The 25161-nt window shown below is 52.2% G+C and overlaps 2 protein-coding genes across 7 annotated transcripts in view; both read right to left on the bottom strand.

Annotated features, from left to right (window-relative positions):
- Positions 1 to 2473: 2473 nt before the first annotated feature.
- On the bottom strand, positions 2474 to 9332 carry ARRDC2 (arrestin domain containing 2). Of its 2 annotated transcripts, none has more exons than XM_066349731.1 (8): positions 8880 to 9332; positions 5858 to 5924; positions 5499 to 5646; positions 4889 to 4991; positions 4544 to 4800; positions 4222 to 4384; positions 3810 to 3964; positions 2474 to 3591 (listed from the first exon to the last, which is right to left on the bottom strand). In XM_066349731.1, exons 1-8 carry the CDS (start codon positions 9130 to 9132, stop codon positions 3538 to 3540), a joined length of 1200 nt encoding a protein of 399 aa, XP_066205828.1. In that variant the 5' UTR covers positions 9133 to 9332; the 3' UTR covers positions 2474 to 3537. The 2 variants fall into 2 exon arrangements, with proteins under 2 accessions (XP_066205828.1, XP_066205817.1); XM_066349720.1 differs by lacking the exon at positions 8880 to 9332 and adding an exon at positions 6016 to 6888.
- A 1490-nt stretch (positions 9333 to 10822) lies between these two features.
- KCNN1 (potassium calcium-activated channel subfamily N member 1) overlaps positions 10823 to 25161 on the bottom strand; it is a 28400-nt gene continuing 14061 nt past the window's right edge. For 2 of the 5 annotated variants that reach the window (XM_066350237.1, XM_066350247.1), the window contains exons 6-8: positions 23217 to 23327; positions 22718 to 22845; positions 10823 to 11386 (exon numbers count right to left, since the gene is read on the bottom strand). In XM_066350237.1, coding sequence (XP_066206334.1) covers positions 11023 to 11386; positions 22718 to 22845; positions 23217 to 23327 — 603 coding nt within the window. In that variant the 3' untranslated portion in view covers positions 10823 to 11022. Of the gene's footprint in view, positions 11387 to 14599; positions 14670 to 22717; positions 22846 to 23216; positions 23328 to 25161 lie in introns of all 5 variants that reach the window. The other 3 variants (XM_066350240.1, XR_010747071.1, XM_066350256.1) reach the window with 3 other exon arrangements.

Raw genomic sequence — 25161 nt, 5'->3', positions numbered from 1 at the left:
AAAAGGAGCTGGAAGGAGAGGTAGGTGGGAGATCTTAGGAACCTGGAGAAGGGTCAGATTTTATTTTAGAAGAGTATTTGGCTACTCTCATCTCTACCTTATGGGCCTCTGTGTTCAGTGAGTTCCCTGGATTCTGGACTACCTAAGCCAGCTGCATCCCGGTTGTCATTTATCTGAACCAGAAAATCCATCTCCTTTAGGGATCTAGTTCCCCATAGCTGCAGACACAGGAGTCCTGGGGACCTGGGGTGGCTCATCCTCCCAAGCCTGCTGAGGAGAACTTTTTGTAGAACTGTACCCACTCCTGCTGCTGCAATAAATACCTTGGACTCGTCTCAGTTTTGGAAACTGGGATGTTCTGTCTTGCATACATCCTCTCCTGAAGCAGCCGATTTGGGGTCTGGGTGACTGTGCTGTAGAAAGACCTCCCCTCACCCCAGCCTTGGAGACCACTTAGTCTGGTGCACTCAGAGCTGGATGCCAGGTCAGCTGCCCGGAGCAGATGCCGCTGGACAGGGAGCACTGGGTAGAGCCCATGACCAGGAGCAGCTGCAAATCAGGGACCAAACTCAGACCAGGGAAGGGGGTGATGGAAAAAGCTCTGGGGTGTCCCGGAGTCTGAGATAGGGAAACTGAGACTTAGAAGCACATGCCGTACCCATGGTCACATAGAGCAAAGGCTCAGCCTGGATGTCCCAGTGTTCAGCCCCTAGGTTCCCTCCTCCCACCCACCCAAGTCTCATCCCTGCCCCTCCACCCCACCAATGACCATCCTCAGCTGCCAGGGAATTTTCACAGCCTTGGGCCAGCTGGTGGGTACAGTATAGCATTCAGAACAGGGTTTTAATTGTACCTTGCCCCAAGGGGCAGGGCTCGGAGTCTGAGGCAGAGTCTGAGCAGCTGGTATGGTGAGAGCAGCAAGTGGGGTGTCATGTGGCCTCTGAAGTTCCAGGGGTCATTTTGAGTGGTAGCTCTATTAGTCCTTACTGTGGGACCCAGTACAAGTCATCTCACTCTGTTGGATTCATTTTTTCCACCTGCAATTCTAAGAGAATGACAACCTCCCACCACTTGGGCTGTCTTTAACATCCAATGAGTGTCAAACAAATCCTTTACACATTAGTCCACACAAGCCCCATGTCACAGTGCCAAAACATGGAAATGACTCAACAATTCAAATGTCCATCAACTGATGGGATGAACAAAATGTGGTCTATTCGGCCCTGGCCAGTTGGCTCAGTGGTAGAGCATCAGCCTGGCATGTGGATGTCCTGGGTTCAATTCCCAGTCAGAGCACACAGGAAAAGTAATCACCTGCTTCTCTACCCCTCCCCCACTCCCTCCCCCTTTCTCTCTTTCTCCCTTTCCACAGCTCGATTGCAAGTTGGCCCCAGGCACTGAGAATGGCTCCATGGCCTCGCCTCAGGCCTAAAACTTCTCAGATGCAGAGTAACAGAGCAGCAGCCCCAGATGGGCAGAGTATTGCCTGGTAAGGGGCTTGCCAGGTGGATCCTGGTCCAGGTGCATGCAGGAGTCTCTCTGCCTCCCTGCTTCTCACTTAGAAAAAAAAGGGGGTCTATTTACAGCAGCAGAATATTACTCAGCCTTAAAAAGGAGTAAAACATTGACATACTACAATGTGGGTGAACCTGGAAAACATGATGCTGCGTGAGAGAAGCCATTCACAAAAGGCCACACAGTATGTGACCCCATTTATAGCAAATGTCCAGAACAGGCAAATCCACAGAGACAGAAAGCAGATTAGTGGTTGCCAGGGGCTGGGGGATAGGGGATGAGGAGTAAGTGCTAATGGAGATGGAGTCTCCTTTTGCGGTGGTGAAATGTTCTGGAACTAGACAGAGGTGATGGTTGTACAACATTGTGAATGTGCTGAACATTACAGAATTTATTTTTTTTTAAACTATTCATTTTATGGTCATTTTACATTGTACCTCAATTAAAAAAAATGAAGCCTGACCTGTGGTGGTGCAGTGGATAAAGCGTCAACCTGGAATACTGAGGTCGCCAGTTCAAAACCCTGGGCTTGCTTGGTCAAGGCACATATGGGAGTTGATGCTTCCTGCTCCTCCCTCCCCCTTCTCTCTCTCTCTCACTCTCTCTCCTCTCTAAAAATTAATAAAAGTAAAATTTAAAAAAAAAAATGAAGCCCAGGCTCAGATAGTCAGGATCCTCCTACAACCCAGCCCCCTCCTCTCCATTTACTGAGGACAGAGGAGACCTTGGCCCCTTCTCCAGCATCCATGCTCCCAGTACTGTGACTGCACTAGGGGAAAGGGCTGGGGTGGGAGGGTTTGGCTCCAACCTGAGCTCAGCTTCCCTATGTTTCCTTGTACATTGAGCCCCTCATCCCTCCTTAGCCTGGAATTCAATCTGAGATCCGGACCCAGGATGGTGGTCAAGGCCACCCCAGCTTCCTCAGTGGCTGGGGGAAAATAAACCAATAACGCCAGTCTCTTCCTCCACACTTTTATTTTTAGAAAATAATTGTACAAAAGAGAACGATTTAAGGCTTATCAGAAATGCTGAGGCCCAGGCTAGGACCCTGCCCCAGCCAGAGCCAGGACTCTGCAGTTGGGTGCTTGTCCAGCTGCTCCCTCCTGCTTTGTCCCTCCAGGACAAAGGGGTCTCCAGAAGCACACTGGCCCTCCTGTGTCATGCCAGGCTGACCTCTGAACCCAGGGCCTGGCTGAATGCACTGCTATCATTATCTTGAAACTCTTAACACTCCTTGAACAAGGGCCCTCATTTTCATTTGAAGTTCTGTAGCAAGTCTTGTCTGTCCGTCTGAACCTGGGTTTACAGGCCACATATTCTGTGTCTGGAGTGCCTGGAGAAGCCACCAAGCAGTCCCAGCTAGCAGCAGGAACCTCCAGCTTTCAAAGCTTCCAGGGCTGCTGCCCCTGCCAACCACAGATCCCACATAGCTCCTGTGACCTGCTTCGCTGAATACCTTGTTCCTGGGTCATCTTCCATGCTGGACCTTGCAGTGCGACCTCAACTGAGGCACTTGTCCTCTGAGCCCAAGTTCTAAGATGAAAAGGAAAGTCTCCAAACATCACTAAACTCTGACCTCTGACTTACCCTCTTGCTTGCCTGTCTCCTGAGCTCTTATTAATACACCAAAGCCTCAGCTAAAATGCCCTTTCTTGCTTCCTCTCTGGCCTCTCCCAGGTCTTCTTCTGGTCCCACAAAACTGGAAGTATTTCTGTCTGGCTGTGGCCCTCCCAGACTGGAGGCTCCTGGGGGAACCCCAGCCCTACACACAGGCCAGCACAGTCAGCTTGAACAGTCACCTGGATCCTGCACCAGGCATCTGATGTCTTCCAAGGACCAGATAAGTCAGATGCCAGACTGGCTCTTCCTCTGTCCTGTGTGAACAGCCCTGCCCAGTTCCAAAACTTGATTTCCCTGACTTAAATGCAGTCAGGCTGGTCTGCTTTCCACCCAGCCACTCCCCACGTCCACGGTGGCCAGAAGCATATATGCAATCTTGTCTGTCAAGGTATCCATTTCCACTCAGCAGGTCATACAGCGTGGCCTCATGGCTTCAGAGGGGGGGTTTGGATCCTCCTGAGGAAAACAGACTCATCAAGCCTCAGGGACACCAAAGGCTCAGAAACACCCCACCAGTCTCCAACTCCTAGAGCAGACTGGGGCTCGAAGCTGATTCAGGTCCTGAACTTATATATAGGACTTTCCTCTATATTTAAAACTCTCATGTCTCTCACCCCCATCTCAGCCCCCAGGGTCTAGAAAGGCATGGGGGCTTCCTGGATCCCCGTGCTCACCTCAGAGTACAGGGGTGGTGGACGGTAGCGGAACTCTTGGATATAGGCAAAGAAGGGGCTTTCGAGGCTCATGTCGGAGTCCTGAGGTAGTAAAAAGGGGCTCTGCCCTGTGGCTGCCACATCATCTGCCACCACTTCTGAATACTCTGGAGGAGCTGGAAGTGAGAGGAGGTGAGAGTGGTGACAGGCGAGCCCTAGGTTTGGAGACAATGGCCAGGAGCCTGCCTGTGCCAGTTCTGGACTGCTGGGTTGTGCTATCAGGCTGGAATTCTTGGGGGGCCCATGGTTGTCGATGTGATCATTATTGTGTATTATTACGGATGGAAGCATTGAGGTAGGGGAGGACATGTTGGCCTGGAACCTGCTCCTCTACCCATCCATCCCCTTGGGGACTCCAGAACAAGGCACTCACCCTCAGGCTGCTCCGGCAAGGCCCTCAGCCCCCAGTCTAGAAGGAAGCTGGTGTGGCTGCCTACACTGGATGAGCGGCTGCCAAAAGGGTGCAGAGGAACAGTGCCAATGACCAGTGGCAGCTCCAAAAGCAGCTTGGATGTGCCTGGGATGTCCACACAGACCTGGAAGAAGCAGCCAGAACAGAGTATGGCCAGGCAGCCTTGCCACACGTGCCTCCTACAGAAGGCCCATCCTGTGCTGAGAGGTCCCAGCTCCAGGCTTGGGGGGACCCTTTCTGGGGATAAAGTAGATGCAGGCCCCTGCCTCCTAAGATACTCCACCTTGAGGGCATAATCCACATGCAGCACACGGCAGTGCAGGATGGAAGGGCCCACCGGAGGGATCCGAAGGGCCCGGCCTTGCCACAGCACCCGCCGTCCTGGGCCCACGGGCTCGCCCGAAAGACTGGCCACCACTGCACGCTTCTGCTTGTGGGCACCTCGAGCCATGAAGGTCTGCGTCTGGACCATGACTGCTCGCGGCAGCACCGGACGCATGGAGCCATTGTCAATCTCAGCAAACACAGGAATTATCTCACCTGTAATGGGAATGGCAGAGCCTCAGTTTCCCCATCTGCAGTCCTGACATTGGCCCTCCCTCCCAATCTGGCTACTCATGCCTGCTACCTGGTGTGTAGCCCTTGCGGTCAATCTTGGCTGAAAGGGAGACGAGGCCACGGTTACTGTACCAGGATCGGGCTACTTTCTCCCGAGCTCCTGCTTGAGGGGCCTGACAGAGTGGAGGAAAAGGACAAAAATGGGTCACTCTGTGGAATTTCCAAACCATCCCCAGCTGAGGGAAGACTTGGGGCAGGGCCCAGTTTTCTGGTTTCTTTTTAACAAACTAGGAAAAAATGTAAAATAGATCCAGGAATATGACCCATCTCATTAAATTAAAAATGAAATAAGCAATCCACTACTTAGTGCTTAGCAAGCCATTATCATTTTGTGCCCTGGCTGTTTTCTATTTCACAGGCAGGGCATCTGAGGCTCAGCGAGGATGCGACACTTGCCCTAAGTCACAGAGCGAATTGGTGCAGCTGGGATTTGCACCAGGCCACTCTGACTCTACAGACATTGCCTTGCCTGCCTGCTTCCCTCCCTGAGAGGGCTCAACCCTGACCCATACTTTGTGATTCTTGTGAAGGGGGTGAGGAGCCAGTAGGAGTCACCCAGCAGCCAGGCCCCTGCCCCAGGTGCTTCCATCCCACTTCCCCAGGGGCAGTCAACCACACACCAGCAGGGCAGGCAAGTTGATGTCCACAGGCTCGATAACAGTAAACACCTTCCTTGCCCGGCGGGCAGGAACCCAGGGCCGGTGCAGGGTGGCCTTGATGCAGTATCGAACACTGCCATGTTTGCCCTCGAATGATGTCACCAGTGTCCTGGGGTGGAAGGAAGGGGCTTCAGGAGGCAAGATACAAAGATTAGTAGGTTGGGGATTCCCAAAGACTTAGGGGGGGCTTGAGAAACAGAGACACTCCTGAGGGTCTCCCAGCAGAGACAATCTTGGGGATCAGAAGTCCCCTGATAGGAACAGTAGATTCAGAAACCCGGGAGGTACTCCCCCACAACCCAGCATCCCAGATGACTTACGGAGGCAGCTGGAAGCTGAACGGGAACTCGTGGCACCCAGCAGGCAGCGTAGTGGTCTCTCCCGTGTCTGCAGGTAGGAGCAAGAGAGGGTGGCTCAGTGGTGGAGTGGGTTTCTAGGGCGCGCAACACGTGTACAGCGCAGGGATCCCGCGTCATACCTGGCGCGAAAAGCGTGGTACGGTAGCTCAGGACCTCCACGCGCTCACTGTAACTCTGCGTATACGCGGTGCTCGAGCCCGAGCTGCGAGACTCGGTCCAGTGCACGTGGGCGCGGCCCCGCGCGCGCAACCTCAGGGCACCCACGCGCACCGGGCCCGCCAGCTCCAGCAGCACCCGGCCGGCTACGGCCTGGCCGCCACTGAACACGGGATTGGCGCCCACGATCGCGTCGTCCAACTGCACCATGAATGCCTTCACCTTGTGGAACAGCATTGCACCAGGGATGCGAACCCTAGATATGCGGACCCTGACACCGAGGAGCGAGATGCGGACGCCACAGCCTCAAGACGCGAACCCACTCGGCACTCACAGGAGCATGCACAGGGCGGGCCAGAAATTCTTCACAACCTATGCCAGCGCTACGTTTATATGGCAGGGCGGGGCGCGGCGAGACACATGCCACGCCCCGGAAGGGAATACGCCAATGGCGCGGAGGGAGGCGTGGCTCCGTCTAGGCGTGGAGCAAAATAACAAACTCACAGACTGGCAGCCTAGTTGCCCTCCGCCCTCGTGGACCCTGGGGAGAAACTTGAAGCACTGGGGACCAGAGATGATCTCTAGTGGATCCCGGGGGGGGGAAATGAAGCCAGGAACCGAGGCCTGAGCCTGAGGTCATTCAGATAGACCATTCTGTCCTTCGGTTTAATCATCAACCCGTCACTACTTGCAGACGTGACTCGGAGCATGTCCAGCCCGAGCTGGAGGGGGGTGGAATGGCCTGCCGCAACCGAAGCACTGAGAGCCTATGTCTCTCAGGTCCCAGTTTCCCCCTCTGAGCAATGGGGAGACAGAAGGAAGTCTGTGGAGTCTCCCGCCCCGCTCCCACCCTCCCGGGGGGAAACTGCTGCCCCTATCTCGAATCCTACTCAGCTGCTGACCCAGGACTAGTGACAACCTCTTGGAACCTGAGTTTCCATGTACGCAGTGCCGGAAGAAAATCAGTCCTCCACTCAGAAAGTTGTGTATGAATGAGAGTGAGGCCCCTACTGGACCCTCCCAGAGCCTTGTTTCCTGATCACCAACCCACTCTGGACCTGCCACTGCTACTCCGATGGGCTTAAAGCACTTTAGCCCAGGGTGTTCCTACCTAACAACCAACATTTCTTTCCCAACTTCCAGCCCCAGGCAAACACCTACTTGACTTCTGGGCCTATCCCCGTGCCTACTTCGGGCACCTCCTGCCCTGGTGCCCTCACAGACAGAACCGAGTGCAGGGGAAGCTGCAGGCACCTCCAGATCCAGGGCTGTGGTATGACCTCGGGGTGAGGATGACCCCTCTATGAGCCTCAGTTTCCCCAAAGAAGAACTGTACGTTTGGGTTTCTAGGCTGGAAGTTGCCTCCTCACGACCTGTGGGGCACCTGCGTCCTCTGGTGGCAGCGTGATGCACTGCTACTCGAACCCATGCCTACCTTGGCCATCCCTGAGTCTGGCTCCCGCCACACAGAGACGCCCCATGAAAGCTTCTAGCACCTCTAGTGGGAGACAGCCATAACCAGATACAGTCAGCTCGTGCGTGACAGGGGTCAGAGCAGGCCCAAATGGAGGGGGCAGAGGCTTTCAACTCAATGATCAGCCTGGCACCTGCTTAAAGGAGGGGGCTCTAGGGCTGAATAAGGGGTTAAAGCCTGCTGTCAGGGCCAAGTGGAGACAAGAGAGAGGATAGGAAGCCATAAGCCAGGAGGAGGTGGGGCATGAGGTGACTCGGGGGGGGGGGGGGGGGGACAGGAAGTCTCATAATGAGCAAACATTTCCCCCTCCATTTTACAGATAGGTCCCCAGAGGCCCAGAGATGGGCAGGGTCATAAAGCAGATCCAAAAACTTTGCCTCTAATTGTCCTGAGGAAGCCACCAGTGAGTGGGACCAGGGGGCTGTAAGGTGAGACCAGATCCAATTTTGCTTGAGCTGCAGGGGAAGGGAAGTTCCTTTGGGGTCCTTTCCGGCCACACCCCATGCCAGCTATGCCTGTTTCCACAGCTGGTGAGGGAAGAGTGCCCCAAACCTGGGGGCTGTTGGGACAGGCTGTCTGGTGGAGAGTTCCCTGCACCTGGGGAACATAGGAGCAAGGCTGCAAGGCCAGATCTAAGTTGCCTCCTGTGGTGCACATTTTGCAGATGGATGTAAGGAAAAAGGTGTAAGGGTCACCCAGAAAGACACAAGTTCCCTGCAGCTTTCTGTGGCCCCTGTTCTGCTCCTGACTGGGGAGTCGTGTGGCCTGAGGGTGGGAGACTGATACTCAACCCAGCATCGGAATCCCAGCTTAATCTGACCTCACCCCAAGTTTCCTCCCCCTCACCTGCAAAAGCCACCAGAACCCCCCAATCCAGGGAAGAACTCGCTTCTGCAAACACTGTGGACTTAATCTGAGGAAGGGTGCATTGGTTAAGCGAGATAGGGGCCTTCGTTGGGAATCAGAGACCCTACACCTGGGGCTAACAAGGATCCTGGCGCCCAGAGAAGAGGCTCTCCCGGCTCCACCCAAGGATCCCCCCCCCACACACACACACACACAGAGAAGGTCCCCACCACACAGCCTCAAAATTGAGGGCGTCAAGTCTCTGGAGCAGGTAGGTAGGTGCTAAGACGTTGGGAGGGGTTCCTGGGGAAAAGGGTTTTGGAGGGGGTTACGTAGGTGGATGTCCCAGTGGGAGGGTCCAGAAATAAGGCCCCCACTTCTTCTGAAGGGTTGCCCGACCGCACCGCCTCTAAGTCAAAGGTTCCTGGCTCTGGAGGGGGGCGCGCAGACCTGGGGAGACGGTGCCGAGGAAATCCTGGCTATGGACTAGGAGGGTGAGGGGCTCACCTCCGAGAAGTAGCTGCCGCCGTCGCAGATACGTCTCGGCGGCCGCGAAGTCGCTGGAAACTGCGTTCACGCCCACACTTCGGCCCTCGAACCAGTGCGTTGTGGCCCGGCCGCGGGCAGCCACTTCGAGCCCTCTTACCCGCAGCGGCGCCACCGCCTCTAGCAGAACCCGACCACACAGGCGCTCTCCGCCGCGGTATACACCGCCCCGCGCCAGCTCCAGCGCAAACCTGCGCACGCCCCCCGGGCGCATGGCGCAGGCCTGGGTGCACAGCAGAGACGGTGCACCCGGCGTGGGTCACGGCCTGGGACAGCAGTCACCAGGCGCACAACGGGTGTCCCAGGTCTCAACGCTGGTCCTCGCCGCCCCTGGCGCATTCTCCAGCTTCTAAGAACTTCTGCAGAAGCCGCAGGCGCTGGGCTGACTTCCTGGTCCTTCGCGTCCGCCCTCGTGACGTGCCCCGGGCCGCAGGGGCCACGCTGTTGGCTTTGACACCTCCCCCCCCCCCCCACCAGTGCGGGGCGGGCCTTGTTTTTGTAGGGTCGGCTCTAATGAGTCACAGGCGGGCGGGAGCAGATGTGGCTGGCGCAGAGTAGAGGCACACAGGGGCCGTGTTTTGCTGTCTCATGCGTACCCCATCTGGCACCTTTGGCCCTGGGTGCTGTCTCAGCCTCCCCACTCCTTCCATTCCTGTCACCTACTGGTTGTTCCCCTAACACACCAAGCTCAGGTCTTGCCTCTTGGCCTTTACACCGTTGTTCTGCTGCTAGGAACGCCCTTCCCCAGATCCGCCCTCCCACCTGCCCCCAAGCCCAAATGTCGCCTCCTCAGAGTCCCGTAGCTCTGGCCTTGTTTATTCTTTATGGCTCTGCTCTCTGTGTTTGAGACTGCTGTGTGTCTACTGTGGCTCCTCCATCACACTGGGTACCCCTAAGGGTGGGCACTGTGCCCTAGTCTCATCACTGGATTTTACAGATGAGCAAACAGAGAACCCCAAGGAGGCAGCCACTGCCTGAGGCACGCAGGGGTGGCAGAGTCAAAACTCCAACCTAGGTCTGATCACAGCTCACTGACATCTCTCCACGTCCTTATCTCTTGCACCCAACTTGTCTCTTTGAGCCAGGGGCTGCCAGGGCCTGGGCTCTCTGCTGGGCCCAGATAAGCCTCCCCAGGTGTTCCCCTCCCACCCCCACCAGGGCCCAGCATCTGCCAAATGCCCACACCCCTCCCTGACCCCAGCACCCAGAGCCCACAGCCTGAAGGGACCTTTTGATTCTACTCGTGTCCAGAACTTTCCCTTCCAGCTCACCCAAAATGTGCCACTGCAACCCCAGGATTATACCACACTTTCCCCAACTCATACCAGCCCCCCCATGAAGTGTCTTCTACCAAGTCCAGATTCTTCATGATGGCGTGTGGGTCCCCAAGTTTGAGTCATGGATCACCCCTCCTCGCTCTGTAGCCCCAGGTAGGTGGCTTCACTTCTTTGAGCCTCAGTTTCTCCATATTAACCTGGTCAGGTTCTGGTAAAGTCTGTGATAATTTATGTCACATTCTCTGTGCTCAATACATGTCCAATGAAGACTAAATAGCCTTCCTCATCCATGTCAACTCCCCCTCTGAACTCTTCTTCTCTGCCATCTGGCCCACGATGGGTGTTCCAGCCAAGTCAACTGGTCAAAGGGAAGGATGTCTGACTATTCAATGCCTCTTGTGGCAGCTGGGCCACATCCTTTGCAGGTCCCTCAATCAGTGCCAGGTGGGATTGGTGCAGATGTCTTCAGGGAGATGTCCTGACTGAGCTTGAGGAGACTACCAGGCTAGAAAGGTGGTGGAGATAGGCTCACTTTGACCCCCATATCCATTCTGGGGCCCCAGGCCAGGTGTCCACCGCCCATATTATGATTATGAGTGTCCCCTAGCTACAACAACACACAGCAACTTGATGGGTCCTGCTTTATTCAGAACTGGCAAGGACCCCTCCCCCAGCTCTTCTGAGACCACTGGGGGCCTGGGGAGAGTCAGGGGGCCAGGGGACCAGAGGAAGTCCTAGGCTCCTCAAGCGCCAATCAGAAGAATCAGGCACAGCTGCCCCTGTCCAGACAGTCTGGGTGGGATGGGCCCCTGGCCACTCGGCCCAATTCAGCTCTGGCTCTTTGAACAACAAGAGGCGCAACTGGACAGGGCTTCCTGGATGGTGTGGAGGTGGTGGCCACACAATGGCCAAGATTGTGGAGTCCAGTGGTAGGTAGAGCCATCATCCACAGTCTGAAGGGGCCATTGGTGGCCACTGGCACAGGGAGCTCCGGGCTGCCTGATCTGGGGGACCAGGCTGGAGAGGCAGGGGTGGGGGGGGCAGGCATATGGCTTGGGTGATGAGGCTAGGCAAGGCCTGCAGGGAGGTGCCCAGCGCATCCAGGCGGCTTTCAAGGGCAGCCAGGCGGGCCTCAAGGTCCTCGTGCTGGGCATGCAGTTCAGACATGAGGTCATACATGGCATTCTGGGTCTGCCAGCGACAGAGAAGTGGGAGAAAGAAGAGGCTGAGTGAGACAGGGAGGGACAGACACACAGAGAGACAGTTGCAATTGTGAGGACACCCCAGCCCTATAGGTCTCCTGCTGGACCTCATGGAATGGAGGGAAAATAGGTGAGGGGGCAGGCACATCTTAAATGCCACGTTGGGGCCAGCAGGATTGAGTAAGGCCAAGGGATGTCCTTTGGAATGAGTGGCTGGGACCATAGCTGCCCCGAGGGCTACGTGGCACATTAGACATGGCTTGGGAGAGGGGTCTGGAAGGAGAGGTGACTATCCAGAGGATCTGACCCAATCACAGACTGGGGAACATGACAGCCATAATTACTGTTATGGTAGGCAACGGGGTGTCCCCACCACCTCTACTGCTCCCCACAACGCAGCCAACAGGGACCGGTTCTGCCACTGTCCAAATGGACCCTGCCTGGAGCTGGAAAGGGAGGCCAGCCACGAGACTACTCTCGGTGCAGACGCCACTCTCGCCACCAGGTGGCGCTCGAGCATTGCTCCGCATCTGTAACCCCAGCTCCGTGGTGAACAGACCCCGCCAGGCGAACTGCAGTTAACCACCTTTCCCAGGTTTTGGAGGGGAGGATTAAAGGGGCAGTCTGGCTCCATGGGGAAAACTCCCCACAAACCCTCGCTCTGAGGGAGAGATATAGGATGAGACGCCTATTACAATACCTGCAGACTCTCCCAGATTCCCCATGCCTTTGCCTCCTCCGTACACTTGACCCTTTCTGTTTCAGGTAGGCCGACCCCACTCCACGAGGAGAAGGACAAACACTTTGCAGCCCGTCCTAGGGCCACTGACCTTCATCCCAGCCTGCCTCGGGGAATCCCAGTCCCCAGGGCCAGAGGGTATAGTATCTGAAGGCATCCAGCCCTGAAATGCTTCATTCTGGCCCTCTTTTAAGGTTTTTTTTTTTGTTTGTTTTAAACTTAAGATACAGGTTTGGGTTTTTGTTTTGTTTTGTCAGAGGGATACAAATGAAATCATCAACTTGAAAAGGAAAGCATAAAAATTTAAGATTGGAGGCCTGGCCAGTGGCTCAGTGGATAGAGCCTCTGCCCAGGCCTACAGATGTCCGGGGTTTGATTCCCGGTGAGGGTACACAGGAGAAGCGCCCATCTGCTTCCCGCGCTCCCTCTTGTGCTCCCTCTCTCCCCTCTCTCCCTCTTCCCCTCCCACAGCCAATGGCTAGATTGGTTTGAGGGAGCATGCCTGCCTGCTGAGGATAGCTGGGTCTGTTGAGTGCCTCAGCCTCAGGTGCTATAAATAGCTCTCTCTCCAGCCCTAGACTGGGTTGCTGGGTGGTTCTGGGTGGGGACACATGCAGAAGTCTGTCTCACTATCTCCCCCTCCTCTTACCTGAAAAAAAAAAAAGAAAAGAAAAAAATGAAGTGATATAGAACAGGACTTAACATCTTCTTTTTTTCCAAGTGAGAGGAGGGGAGAGAAAAAGGAAAAGAAAAAAAAGTGAAATAGAATACATCTCTTTTTTTTTCAAGTGAGAGGGGGGAGATAGTGAGACAGACTCCTGCATGCACCCTGACGGGAAACCACCTGACAACTCCATCTAAGGGCTGATGCTGGGACCAACCCAGCTATCTTCAGCACAGGGAGGGCAATGCTGGAACCAACTCAACCACCAGCTGAGGAAAGGGGAGAGAAGCAGATGGTCACTTCTCTTGTGTTCCCTGACCAGAACTGAACCCGGGACATCAATACGCCAGGCCAATGCTCTATCCAATAAGCCAACCAGCCAGGGCCAGGACTTAACATCTTCTAAAGATATTATTATTATTATTATTATTATTATTATTATTATTTTGACAGAGACAGAGAGTCAGAGGGATAGTCAGGGACAGACAGACAGGAACGAAGAGAGATGAGAAGCATCAATCATTAGTTTTTCATTGCGTGTTGCAACACCTTAGTTGTTCATTGATTGCTTTCTCTTATGTGCCTTGACCACAGGGCTACAGCAGACCGAATGACCCCTTGCTCAAGCCAGCAACCTTTGGTCCAAGCTGGTGAACTTTGCTCAAAACAGGTGAACCTGTGCTCAAACTGGCAACCTTGGAGTCTCGAACCTGGATCCTCTGAATCCCAGTCTGATGCTCTATCCACTGTGCCACCGCCTGGTCAGGCAAAGATATTATTAAATTAGCCTCGGACTGATAAGTGATTAGAAGGTGGGGCTAATAAGCAAAGCTCATGCATGAACTATTTATGAAATGCATGTCATCAGTCAGGAGCAAGTTTAGATTAGTGTGAAAACATCCTAACAGCTCACCAACTAAAGTTGGGTCAATTGACACTTTTTAATAAAAAGCAAGAAAGAGCCTGACTAGACAGTGGCATAGTGGATAGAGTGTCAGAATGGGACGCAGAGGACCCAGGTTCGAGACCTCGAGGTCGCCAGCTTGAGCGCGGGCTCATCTGGTTTGAACAAGGCTCACCAGCTTGAGCCCAAGGTCGCTGGCTCGAGCAAGGGGTCACTTGGTCTGCTGTAGCCCCCCGGTCAAGGTACATATGAAAAATCAATCAATGAACAACTAAGGAACCGCAATGAAAAATTTGTTTCTCATCTCTCTCTCTTCCTATCTGTCTGTCCCTATCTGTCCCTCTCTCTGACTCTCTCTGTCTCTGATACACACACACACACACACACACACACACACACACACAAAGCAAGAAAGAAGGTAACAAATAGATCCATTTATAATACAAACTGATCTTACTGAGCTCATGCAATCAACTTTAATTTCTTGGGAGGTGTTTAATTGCTATATAAGTTAGCATTCTGTTGATGCCATAATTTGAATTTATATTCATAGCAAAAGAACATAATCAATTTTGCCCACTAATTATGTTCTTTTTAAAGCTATTTTCTTAGTTATTAATTTTTTTAAAAAAAAACAAAAACTACTGGCAATGTTAAAAGTAGCTTTTACACACAGATGTAGATTCCCAGAGTCCCTTTCACAGTCAGCACCTCTGGTCATGATGGACCCATGCAGTCAGGGCTGGTGGCTTGTCCTGTTCGCTCTGCATCCCTTGCCTGTCACCTGCCTGCCTTGAGAATGCCAGCTATTCCTTGTCCTTTACTGAATGCCCCCCTTTCTCCCCGGAGACCCATCCAGCCCAGACTAGTCTGGGGAGCCACCCGTCTTGCTCACCTTGGCCAGATCTGCAAGCGTGTTGGCCTGGTCATTCAGCTTCCCCTGCTCAATCTTCACACTCCGGAGCCTGGGGACAGGTGGGTAGGTGGAGTTTAGTGGAGGCTGCACTGACCAGAAAAGAGGGTCCTCCATGCACCTGCCCCACCCAGGGTTGCCATGTGGGACATGCAAGGGGGAGATGAGGTGAAAGTTGGGGTCAGACCCACTGCAGTCCATCTCCTCACCCACCCAGGGAGCATCAGCGCCGTGGAGGCAGCTCAGCCACCACCAGTGTCCATCATCTCTGGTCATGACCACATGGTCTAGTACCTTGAACCTCTGGGTCCAGGTGAAGCCTGCCCTGGTCTGCGGGGTGAACACGAGCCCTGGCTGTCTCCAGTAGCTGCCCTCAGTATGCACCCTGCCCCATGCACCCTGCACCATGCACCCCTGTCCCTCAGCAGAGACTTACTTCTGAGCTCTGGCAGGACCCGGCGAAGCGGAGAGAAATCACAGAGTAATTTTAATCTCAGCATTGCTGGGCAGTTCATGCCCAACACTGTCCATCTCCCACATGCTGACCCCAGGGTCAGGCTGGGGGCACTGGACAGCCTAGGGGCTGTCACCCTTGCTCTAGGGAGGGGCTCAGTCTCTGAGAGGGCAGTGGCAACTCCTCAAAGATGCATCTGTCCTCTGCCCCTCCCTTGAGCAGTATCCGCCCAGCCTGAGCCAGGAAAAATGCAGCTGCCCTTGCTCCGCAACCTTGCTGTCTACCAACCCACGTCAGGCGCCTGGTCCCAGAGGTGACATTTTGTCCAGAAAACTATTCCTATGACATTTCCTAAGGGGGAAACTGAGACTCGGAGAGGCAAAACCACTGTCTGATAGCACCCTGGTAGGATTTAAACTTGTGTCTACCACTTAGCCTCCACGTGCTTGGCCTCCAACAGCTGCCCAAGGGGTGGGGAACTGGTCTGTGTGTTCTTGCTCTTCCTCTCCATACCTTCTGTAGCTAAACCAGCCCAGGGAGATAGTTCCAGGTAGGACTCTCTCCCTCACTGGTTCAAATTCAACCCATGTGTGCCCACATGTGATGGATGCTCAGGGAGGCCCCTTGAGGCCCACAATGCTGAATATGGCCAGGCCCCCAAGACACAGCCCTCAGTCTGAGAAATGGAAGTGGATAGAGATACCCCAACCCCAGAATCCTGCTGAGACACCCTTTCCCTGGGGAAGTCATTCTTGGCTTCTCTATAAACTTTCTGTTATATGAGTTGAATGGTGTCGCCCACAAAAGATATTTTGAAGTCCTAACCCCAGGACTTCAGAATGTGACCTTATTTGACCAGGTTAAAATAAGTCTTTGGGGTGAACCCTAACCTAGTATGACTGGTATCTTTATAATAAGGATGAAGTTTGGACACAGACATGCACAGAGGGAGAACAACGTGAAGAAGATACAGGAAGAGCATCACATGAAAATGGAGAATTGGAGTGAAGGCATCTATAGCCAAGGAATGCCTGAGGCTGCCGGAAGCTAGGAGAGGGGCCTGGAATGGACCCTCCCCTAGCACCTTCAGAGGGAGCATGCCCTGCTGATACCTTGTTTTGTTTCATTTGTTTTTTAGTGAGAAAGAGAGAGAGACAGAAAGGGAGAGGGATGAGAATCATCAACTTGTAGTTGTATGTATCACTTTAGTTGTTCATTGATAGCTTCTCATACATGCCATGATTGGGGGGCTCCAGCCAAGCCAGTGACCCCTTGCTCAAGCCAGCAACCTTGGGCTTCATGCCAGTGACCTTTGGGCTCAAGCCAGCAACCATGGGGTCATGTTGATGACCCACTCTCAACTCAAGGATCCTGCACCCAAGCCAGATGAGCTTGCGCTCAAGCCAGTGACCTTGGGGTTTTGAAGCTGGGACCTCAGCATCCCAGGTCAACACTCTACCCACTACACCACCACTGGTCAGGCTGATGATACCTTGATTTTGGCCTGTTGGCGTCCAGGACAGTGATCATAAATTCTGTTGTTTCAAACCACTCACTTTGTGAGTGGTACCTTGTTACAGCAGGCCTAGAAAACACACACACCCTACCTGACCAGGTGGTGGCGCAGTAGATAGAGTGTCAGACTGGAACACAGAGGACCTAGGTTTGAAACCCGAGGTCAAAGGCTTGAGCATGGGCTCATGCAGCTCGAGCAAGGGCTCGCCAGCTTGAGCAAGGGGTCACTGGCTTGAGCATGGAATCATAGAAAACCCCATGGTCACTGGCTTGAGCCCAAAGGTTGCTGGCTTGAGCCCAAGGTCGCTGGTTTGAGCAAGGGGGCACTCACTCTGTTGTAGACCCCTAGTCAAGGCACATATGAGAAAGCAATCAATGAACAAAAGGAGTCTAAGGAACCACAACAAAGAATTGATGCTTCTCATCTCTCTCCTTTCCTGCCTGTCTGTCCCTATCTGTCCCTCTGTCTCTCACACAAAAAAAGAAAACACGCATTCCCCAAACCCAGGCTGTGCGCCCCAATCCATCTTCTCTCTGAGACCATTTCTTCCTTTTCACTGGCTGTGCACACAGTGCTCCCATTGTGGGACCTCTACAGCTCAACGGCATGCCATGGCTGCCTCACATTTGCAGAGCAGACCTCCAGTCTCCCTGGCACTGTGCTCATCCCACCTCCCTGCCTTTCTTCAGCCTGTGGGCCCTCCTTGCTCTGCCTTCCTGCCTCTCTGTTTCCTGCTCAAATCCCATGACCCCTTCAGGCCGTAGCTCAAACTTGCCTGATTTCATCATCTATTCTTACAGGCCCCTATTTTTTGTTGCTGTTTTGTTGTTTTTTGTTGTTGCTGTTGGGGTGGGGTGCAGAGGGATCTAAGGTGAGTGAGATGGTCCTGCCTCAGAACAAATGGACACAGATAACTCACAGAGTAGGTGCCTTCTCCCCAGACCTGGCTCTCTCAATGCTCATACTCCTACTTTCCCCAGAGTACATTCTGGACCCTCCCACGGGGCAAGGTCCAGGGCAGGGCCGTGTCTGTGGTCCCCATGTCTCACATACCAGCTGGTACAGGAAATGCTTGTGGAATGACAAAATGACCATACTGAGGGTGGCAATAATAATAATGTCAGTTCCTATATTTAGAAAATACTGGGCCCTGACTGGTTAGCTCAGTTGGTTAAGAGCATCATACCAAAACAACAAGGTTGCGGGTTTGAATCCCAGTCAGGGCACACACAGGAAGCAACCAAAAAAAATGCATGAATGAGTGGAACAACAAATGCTTCCCTTCTCCCTCCCCTCTCTCTCCCTTCCTTTATCTGTCTCTCTAAAATCAATAAAAATTAATCCCTGGCCAGATGGCTCAGTTGGTTGGAACATTGACCCGGAGCACGGAGGTTGCAGGTTCAATTTACCAGTCAGGGCACATACAGGAGCAGCTGGATGTTTCTGTCCCTCTCTCTCATTGCCTCTCTCTCAAAAAAAAAAAAAAAAGAATAAGAAGAAGAAAGATTAAAGAAGAAGAAGAAAAAAAAAGAAAAGAAAATACTGTGTGGCAGTCACATACAACTATGTCACCCCAACTATGTTTGATCCATACCCCATTCCTGGAGAAAAGGCACATTACCATCATCTCCACTTTACATATAAGTTACTTGGAGTAGTGTGTTACATGCCCAGGCCCCACAGTTAGGTGGAAGAGATGAGATTGGAACCCAGTGGTCAGTTAATAGCTGTGAAGAGTCAATGAAGAGAGTTCTTTGTCCTTAAGAGCCTCAAAGTCTTATGAGAAGGTAGGACTAACACCTGAACACAGCAAAGTTGAGCAAATGGGATACCAGCTCCTCTCCCTGGTTTTTAGGTGACAGTAGAAGCAGACGCAGAGAGTAGAGGTGTGTGTGTGGGGGAGGGGGGGGGGTTAGACTCCATGAATTACCAAATGATTGTTCTGTGCTAGGGACTATACTAGGCATTTCTACATATCATCTCATTTAGACCTCCCAAAGTCCTGGGAAGTAGGGACCATTATTATTAGAAATCAACCCAATTAGGCCCTGGCCATTTGGCTCAGTGGTAGAGCAACAGACAGGCATGTGGATGTCCCAGGTTTGATTCTCAGCCAGGGCACACAGAAGTGCCCATCTGCTTCTCTACCCCTCCCCCTCTCACTTCTCTCACTCTCTCTTCTCCCCTTCTGCAGCCATGGCTCTATTAGAGCGAGTTGGCCCGGGTGCTGAGGATGGCTCCATAGCCTCTGCCTCAGGTGCTAAAAAAAAATGGCTCCAGTTGCAACAGAGTAAGAGCCCCAGATGGGCAGAGCATCAACCTCTAGTGGGCTTGACGGATGAATCCTAGTTGGGATGCATGCGGGAGTCTGTGTCTGCCTCTCCTACTCTCACTAAATAAATACATACATACATACATACATACATAAAGTAATCCCAATTATAATAGCAAACATAATAAATGTAAATGGCTAAAAGACAAGGATAAGCCCTGGCCAGGTAGCTCAATTGGTTAGAGTCTCTTCCAGATACAGCAGTTGTAGGTTTGATCCCCAGTCAGGGCATATATAATAATAAACCAATGGCCTGACCAAACAGTGGCACAGTGGACAGAGTGTCAGACTGGGACGCGAAGGACCTAGGTTCAAAACCCCAAGGTCGTCGGCTTGATCACAGGCTCACCAGCTTGAGCACAGGGCTACTGGCTTCAGCGTGGGATCTTAGACATGACTCCATGGTCACTGGTTTGAGCCCAAAGGTCGCTGGTTTGAAGCCCAAGGTTGCTGGCTTGAGCCCAAGATCACTGGCTTAAGCAAGGGGTCACTCACTCTGCTGTACTCCCCCAGGCAAGGCACATATGAGAAAGCAATCAGTGAACAAGCAATCAACAAACAACTAAGATGCTGCAATGAGGAATTGATGCGTCTCCTCTCTCTCTTCCTGTCTGTCCCTATCTGTCCCTCTCTCTGACTCTCTCTGTCTCTGTCAAAAAAAAAAAAAAAAGAATAAACCAATGAATGCATAAATAAGTAGAAAAACAAATCTATGTCTATGTGTGTGTGTGTGTGTGTCTCTCTCTCTCTCTCTCTCCCCCTTCCTTTCTCTCTAAAAACAATCAATAAATAAAAAACAAGGATGGTAAGCAGCATAAGGAAAGTTTGGGAGTGATGGATCTGTTCATTATCTTCACTGTGATGATAGTTTCATGGGTGTGTACATAAGTTAACACTGATCAAACTGTACACTTTAAATAGGTGCAGTTGACTCTGTGTTGATTGCATCTTTTTTTTTTTTTTTTTTTTTTTTTTGTATTTTTCTGAAGCTGGAAACCGGGAGAGACAGTCAGATTCCCGCATGCGCCCGACCGGGATCCACCCGGCACGCCCACCAGGGGGCGATGCTCTGCCCCTCCGGGCGTCGCTCTGCCACGACCAGAGCCACTCTAGCGCCTGGGGCAGAGGCCAAGGAGCCATCCCCAGCGCCCGGGCCATCTTTGCTCCAATGGAGCCTTGGCTGCGGGAGGGGAAGAGAGAGACAGAGAGGAAGGAGGGGGGGGTGGAGAAGCAAATGGATGCTTCTCCTATGTGCCCTGGCCGGGAATCGAACCCAGGTCCCCCGCACGCCAGGCCGACGCTCTACCGCTGAGCCAACCGGCCAGGGCCCTGATTGTATCTTAATAAAGCTGTTTTTTAAAAAGAGGCAAAAATGATTAAACAGAATTTCAAAATTAAATTCCACGTGGCTGAGCTTCTTCTCCCATGGCCTGGTCTCTCCTTGTAAACGGTCATTCTCCCTTCCTCTAGCACCCCGGGATCCGGGCTGCCCCAACCACACCCTGGGCTCCCCCTCCATCTAACCTCCCCACCCCGCTGCTCACACTGGTGTCCTCTGTGCTGCCTCTGGGTTCTGTACCCCATGGTGACTCAGCTGCCTTCCTGCTGTACTGGTTCAGACCCTAACACTGTTCATCTCACTCTCTAACTTATCAGCCCAAGTCTGGCCGGGAGCTCTTGGGGAAGCTGTCTGATTCACCTAGGAGCAGGGTTTCCAAGAGACAGGAACACACCTCAGAGAGGCTCATTCTGAAAAGTGCCTACAGACACGGTTTTACTTTTAAATCAGGTACCTGTGACTCAACTGTAATTTACATTTGAGTGCCTCAGACCTCAGGGTTTGGTGCTGTTTACACTCAGTGCTGTCCCATACATCATATAAATGGCTACAGGGCACTTGAAGTGTAGTCGGTCCAAATAAAAATGACTTGTAGCCTGACCAGGCAGTGGCACAGTGGATAAAGCGTTGGACTGGGATGCAGAAGACACAGGTTCGAGACCCTGAGGTCGCAAGTTTGAGCGTGGGTTCATCTGGTTTGAGCAAAAGCTCACTAGCTTGGACCCAAGGTCACTGGCTCGAGCAAGGGGTTACTCAGTCTGCTGAAGGCGCACAGTCAAGGCACATATGAGAAAACAATCAATGAACAACTAAGGTGTCAACGAAAAACTGATGATTGATGCTTCTCATCTCTCTCCGTTCTTGCCTATCTGTCTCTCTCTCTGTCTCTGAAATAAATAAATAAATAAATAAATAAATGGAAAAAAATGAGTTGTAAGTGTAAAATATACAATGGACGCCTGACCAGGTGGTGGCACAGTGGATAGAGCGTCAGACTGGGATGCAGAGGACCCAGGTTCCAGACCCCGAGGTCACCAGCTTGAGTGCAGGCTCATCTGGTTTGAGCAAAGTTCACCAGCTTGGATCCAAGGTTGCTGGCTTGAGCAAGGGGTTACTCGGTCTGCTGAAGGCCCGCAGTCAAGGCATATATGAGAAATCAAGCAATGAACAACTAAGGTGTCACAACGAAAAACTGAAGATGGATGCTTCTCATCTCTCTCCGTTCCTGTCTGTCTGTCCCTATCTATCCCTCTCTCTGACTCTCTGTCTCTGTAAAAATAAAATAAAATAAACTTTTAAAAATATCTCATTAATGACTTTTTATCTTTTTAAATTTTTTTTAAATTTATTTATTGATTTTACAGAGAGAGGAGGGGAGAGTACAAGAAGTATCAAGTCATAGTTGCTTCACTCTAGTTGTTCATTGATTGCCTATTGTATGTGCCTTGACCGGGAAGCCCAGGGCTTCGAACCAGCAATCTCAGCATTCCAAGTCAACAAACACTCCATCCACCATGCCACCACAGGTCAGGCAATGACTTTTTATCTTAACCACATGTTTAAATAATAATTTAGATATACTAAATAAGTATAGTAAATTTTACTTGCATACTTTTGCTCTCTTAAAAAATGTGGGTACTAGGAACTTTAAAATGATATATGTAGCTCATGTGATATTTCTAGTGGACAGTGATTGGCATATCATAGCCTGTGGGCCAAATCTAACCCGATCCCTGTTTTGGAAAATAATATTTTTATTGGAGCACAGACACACCCCTTTCATCTCCACTGCCTTCCTGTTACTGTCAGAGTAAAGCAGTGACAGAAACCATCTCATCCACAAAGCCTGAAATATTTACTATCTGGTCTTTTACAGAAAAAGTTGCCAACGCTGGCTACACAATGGACTCACCTGAGGAATTTAAGCTTAAACCCAGACTATATCCCAGACTGTACTGTAACTAGTGTTGAGTGTGGCCTGTAGGATTTCTACATTGAGTGTCTCCAGTGAGCAGCCAACGATGAGAACTACTTGATTAAGTAATTCTCAGGACACAGGGATAAAAGAGGAAATTAAGTAATTTCTAATTATTCCCAATGAGTTTACAGATCAGGCCACAAATTGTGAGCTTTCTGGAAGCCAAAGCAAAAAGGGGAAATTGCTTCAGTGCCTAAGGGGCAAAATAAATTTGGCTATTACAGAGAATAAAATATGCTTCCTGTCATTTATGTTGGGGGCTGCATGACTTATCAAAGGTGATTTCCCTGGGCAAGTGCTGGCTCCCTCTGACCATCTCAACTATCCCATTCAACAGGAGCTGCAGGCCCTAATCAACTAACCACCAGCATGACGAGACCATGCTGAGCTGTCTGTGCCTCCTCCCAGGGTTTGGGGGGTGTCACGCTGCCTCCGCCCCAGGCGGATACAGAAACGTGAGCGGGAAAGGTGCTGGACTTACTGATGAATGGCTTGGAGGAACTTACGCTGGTGTTTCCGAACCCGGGCGTGGTCTGGCTTCTTCACCAGCCTGGTGTGTTTGTAGATGAGCCATGTCTCCCTGAGAACATTAGCAGCGGCATTTTTTACCTGGGGCCAGAGAAAGAGCAGTTCACTATTTTATACATGAGGAAACTGAGGCACATAGACATCAACCTGCCAAGGTCAGCTTGTAAGTTGCACTTGGCTGCCTGGTTTCAGGATTCCTGCTTCTCACTGCATGGCCCATGGCTGGGCTGTGTAACTAGGCACACAGGTGGACACTTGTGGCCATTGCCACATTTCTGCACAGCTCATGAACATTCTCATAATTTGCAGAGTCTGGTGCTGTATTGTCAGGCACAGGAGATAGTGATTTGTGGGCACATAGGTGTGCCTGTGATGTGCAGAAGTAAGGTGGTCAGGGTCTGCCCTTGAGGATCAGGAGGGCAGGTGGCCACATGGGGGGGCAGCATCCTTACCCGCTTAGTGAGCTGTGTGTCCATCATGAAGTTGTGCACATGTTTTTCGGCCTTGGTGAGCTCCAGTTTCCGGGCCACCACAGCCACCACGAGTGCCGTACAGCCAGCCCCCTGCATGAGGAGTGTGGGAGGCACATCAATGTCCTGCTTTATGTGAATCCCAGGCCACAAGCAGAACCTCCCTACTCCAGGGAGCCTGCTCTGGTTCCACCCTTAACTTTACCCTTCAAGCCTGCATTGGCACAGAGTTCACTAACTGCTGATCCCATTAGCTTTATCCATCAAATGTCTAGGGAGCATGTTCTACAAATTAACTCATTTTATCCCAACAACGCCTCTTATCTCCACTGGGCAGAGGAGGAAACTGAGGCTTGGGGATAAGGACAAAAAACAGGACCTGCAGCACATTCAGGACCAATACCATGGAGAATTTAGAATCTTCCAGGACTTAGAGGTGGGGTGCTGGAAACAGACCAGGCTGACAGGTTATTGAACAGTAATGGGGGTTAGCTGACAAGTAAGAAGGGCAGTGAGAGGGAAGCGCCAGCCAGCTGCCCATGGTGGGGTATCTGCAGAAGGGAAGAGTCAGAGCACGGGCTGCAGGTGGTGGGGAAGTGGGAGAAGGATGCCTCCTCATGTGGCTGCAACCACCCTCCCCAGCATGTCCTAAATGGCAGCCAAACTCTGGCTAGAAAAAGAGGTCAAAGAGGTCTTGCTTGTCTACTTGGGGGCTGCTGGGAGGGACAGAGGGCAGGAGTGAGGCCCCAAGGAGAAAGGAAAGGAAGACAGATGGGGGGCAGCAAAAAGCGACACAGGAGGAAGAATGGGAGGGAGGCAGGAGGTTGTTTTGAGAAGTGGGGTCCAGGGAGCCTAGGGCACTGAGGAGGTATCATCAGCCTCAGGAAGTAGGTGGCAGGGGCTGGTGATGGAGCCAGAAGTTGGCTCCCTGACTGCTGGAGGCTGTCCCTGTTTCTTCACAGGCCAGCTGCTTCCTCCAGTGGCTGCTGAGTTCGGGATGGAAGGAGGGAGAAACCCTAGCTTGGGCCCTGGGGGCTCAGTGGGGGTGCAGCTGGGCAATCAGTTTTTCTTAGGGGTGGAAGAAAACATTTATGGGGAAGAATGGACAAGGGTCAGGGATACTGTCAAACTGTCCTGATTGGGTCTGGAGGGGTGGGCACAAAGTTACCCTCTAAGGAGAGCCTGTTGAGGGTTACTGATCAGGGTGAGGATCTACGAGCCTGTTCTCAGGAAAAGCCCTGTTGATTGGGGGCAGAACATATTGGAAACCTGCTCGCGGAATACTACACAGGAAGGAAAAAGAACAGCCAACAGATCTGCACAATAGCATGGCGCCATGTTGAGCAAAAGATGCCAGGCTCAGAGGAGGCACCACTGGGATGCCTTGAAATTCAAGAATAGGGAGACATGTGTCTGGTGAGATAGAAGGGGACAAGTCCATTGGACAGTGACCAAGATGGGACATACTTGGGCACAGATGGAAGAGGACAGAGCTAAAAGGGATCCAAGCATGACTGCATGTGTGTGTGCTGGGGCGAGGACTGGGAGCCAGTAGCAGGCTGGACAGGAAACTGTTTTTCTGGCAGGAGCCGCATTCCAGAGAAGACAAAGGCAAAACAGCTTTTCCACTTCACTGAGTGTTTTCTGGATTTAAAGTCCTCACCGTATCTGAGTATTTTTGGTATTGTTTTGTTTATAAGTTCACTTGCTGGGGAAGGGGCCGACGGATTGTAGTGGATCTTGTTTTTTTCCCTTCCATTGTCACAAAATAACACAAGCACATGTGGGTGATGCCATTTCACGAGAGGGAACAGCGTAGCCAGGAGAAGGGCGGCCCTCGTGGGGGAGGCAGGAGGAAGTAGACCCCCAGCTTGTGCCCAAACAGGAGGGAATGAGAAGTGATCAGGACCAGAGCAACTGGGCTGCA

Source organism: Saccopteryx leptura, chromosome 1, assembly GCF_036850995.1.
Source record: "Saccopteryx leptura isolate mSacLep1 chromosome 1, mSacLep1_pri_phased_curated, whole genome shotgun sequence".
NCBI lineage: Eukaryota > Metazoa > Chordata > Mammalia > Chiroptera > Emballonuridae > Saccopteryx > Saccopteryx leptura.
Note: the sequence above shows the minus strand (reverse complement) of the source record. Positions and strands in the feature narration are given on the sequence as shown.